Source organism: Austrofundulus limnaeus, unplaced genomic scaffold (assembly GCF_001266775.1).
Source record: "Austrofundulus limnaeus strain Quisiro unplaced genomic scaffold, Austrofundulus_limnaeus-1.0 Scaffold935, whole genome shotgun sequence".
NCBI classification, from domain to species: domain Eukaryota; kingdom Metazoa; phylum Chordata; class Actinopteri; order Cyprinodontiformes; family Rivulidae; genus Austrofundulus; species Austrofundulus limnaeus.
Genome location: NW_013953337.1, coordinates 161,132 through 162,840, shown reverse-complemented (window position 1 = coordinate 162,840; position 1,709 = coordinate 161,132). Strand labels below are relative to the sequence as shown.

Below are 1,709 nucleotides of genomic sequence, written 5' to 3'. Positions count from 1 at the left end.
GGTTTATTCTCTGTCCCTCAGGGTTTATTCTCTGTCCCTCAGGGTTTATTCTCTGTCCCTCAGGGTTTATTCTCTGTCCCTCAGGGTTTATTCTCTGTCCCTCTGGGTTTATTCTCTGTCCCTCAGGGTTTATTCTCTGTCCCTGTGGGTTTATGTCCTGTCTTACTGTAGGTGGAGGCAGCCGGAGGATGTGGGCTTGGAGGCTCAGACACAGGTGTCCCTGGCTGCTGCTCAGCTCCAGACCTGAAGAAGGAACAGGTCAGGTCTGAGACGTTTCAGGACATTTAGCCTCAGAGACGAGAGAGACGACTTACTGACGGCACTGAGACGTCCTCGATCTGACAGGAAGTCTTTACCTGAAGACAAGCAAGAACAGAATCTACTGTAGCTTCTGAGAACCAAACAAACCATGACCTTTGACCTTTGACCTGCTCTTTTTTTTATTAACAACTTTGCACATCTTACAAAAACGTTCAGGAGAACAGATCAAAAACAAAGGAATTAGCATGAAGGAACAGAAAAAGAAAAAAATGAGAGTTACAGAATAAGGTTGTACATACTACAAATATTTTTGTTTTTACAGCCTCCTTGTTTGAATCTGAGATTACATCAAAATATAATTTTACATCCATTGCAAAGAGGTCAAAAAGTGGTTTTCTATGAATTACTTTAGTTTTTTGAATATGAAACTTGGCCAGAAACAAAATCAGATAGATAATATACAGGTATATGGCAGAAGAGTCTCACTTTAAAACCTGTGATRCCAACCACAACATTTTCATAATACAACAAGAAATCAGGTTTAACAGTGGAAATCAGAGCAGCTGTCTTTCTAAAGGTCCTGTGAGCAGGTACATTTCCAAAAGAGCTGAACAGATGTTTCTGGAGGAAGTTTACAGAAAGAACAGGAAGTATCAATATCAGCTTTGTATTTCTGAAGAAAATGTTTGGTTGGTAAAATCTGTGAATTAATTTAAAATAAAATACTTTAAGCTTACTGGTAAGAAAACTAATTGTGTGGAAGAGAGCAGATTTTTACCCAGTTAAGGTTTTTACAGAGGAGTTCCAGTAGGAAACAGCAGATGGGGATGAAACTAYATTTTCTTGAAATAAAGGTCAGATTTTACAGTTAATGCATTTTAGTTGATGCCTTTGACCTTTTCCCTGAGGCCTGAGGTGGACCTCACTGCACGGTCTGACCTTCAGGGTGAAGACTGTTAGCTGTCTSAAATATTTTCCTCTTTCAGATTCTTAACCCATGGGCCGCAGCCCAAATGTGGGCTGTGAGCGCCACCTTGAGGGCCTCAAAAGAACAACAGTTTTTAACTTTGGGCCACAGAGGGCCGTGGGACCACATTGATTTTAAATAAGGTGCAATACACTTTCTCACCACCAGTAGCAGTGGTGCCACTTAGATGTTTAACAACTTTTTTTAATACGTAGAAGAAGAACCTTAGATACCTGCCGAGAATGGAAACCTATTTTAAATTAAAAGTAGAAGCAAAAATGAAGGTAACTCGTCAAAAAAAATGTCAGTCACTAATATGAAGTGCAGCTTCTGGTTCTACCTGCAATATTTTAAAAGTTCAAAACATTATCAAATACTATTGCAAATACAACTACTGTATATTTTAATTTGCACTTTATCAAATTAGTTTTTGTAATTCATTTTTAATCATTTTGTCAAAAAGCTGTTGTTACTGTTATTG

The 1,709-nt window shown here is 38.5% G+C and overlaps 1 protein-coding gene across 1 annotated transcript in view; it reads right to left on the bottom strand.

Moving 5' to 3' along the window:
• Positions 1-166: 166 nt before the first annotated feature.
• LOC106533392 (uncharacterized protein C18orf63) overlaps positions 167-1,709 on the bottom strand; it is a gene marked incomplete at its 3' end in the record, with an annotated part of 8,338 nt that continues 6,795 nt past the window's right edge. The window contains 2 exon segments of the mRNA XM_014029656.1: positions 167-243; positions 315-356. Of these exon segments, the coding sequence (XP_013885110.1) occupies positions 167-243; positions 315-356 (119 nt within the window).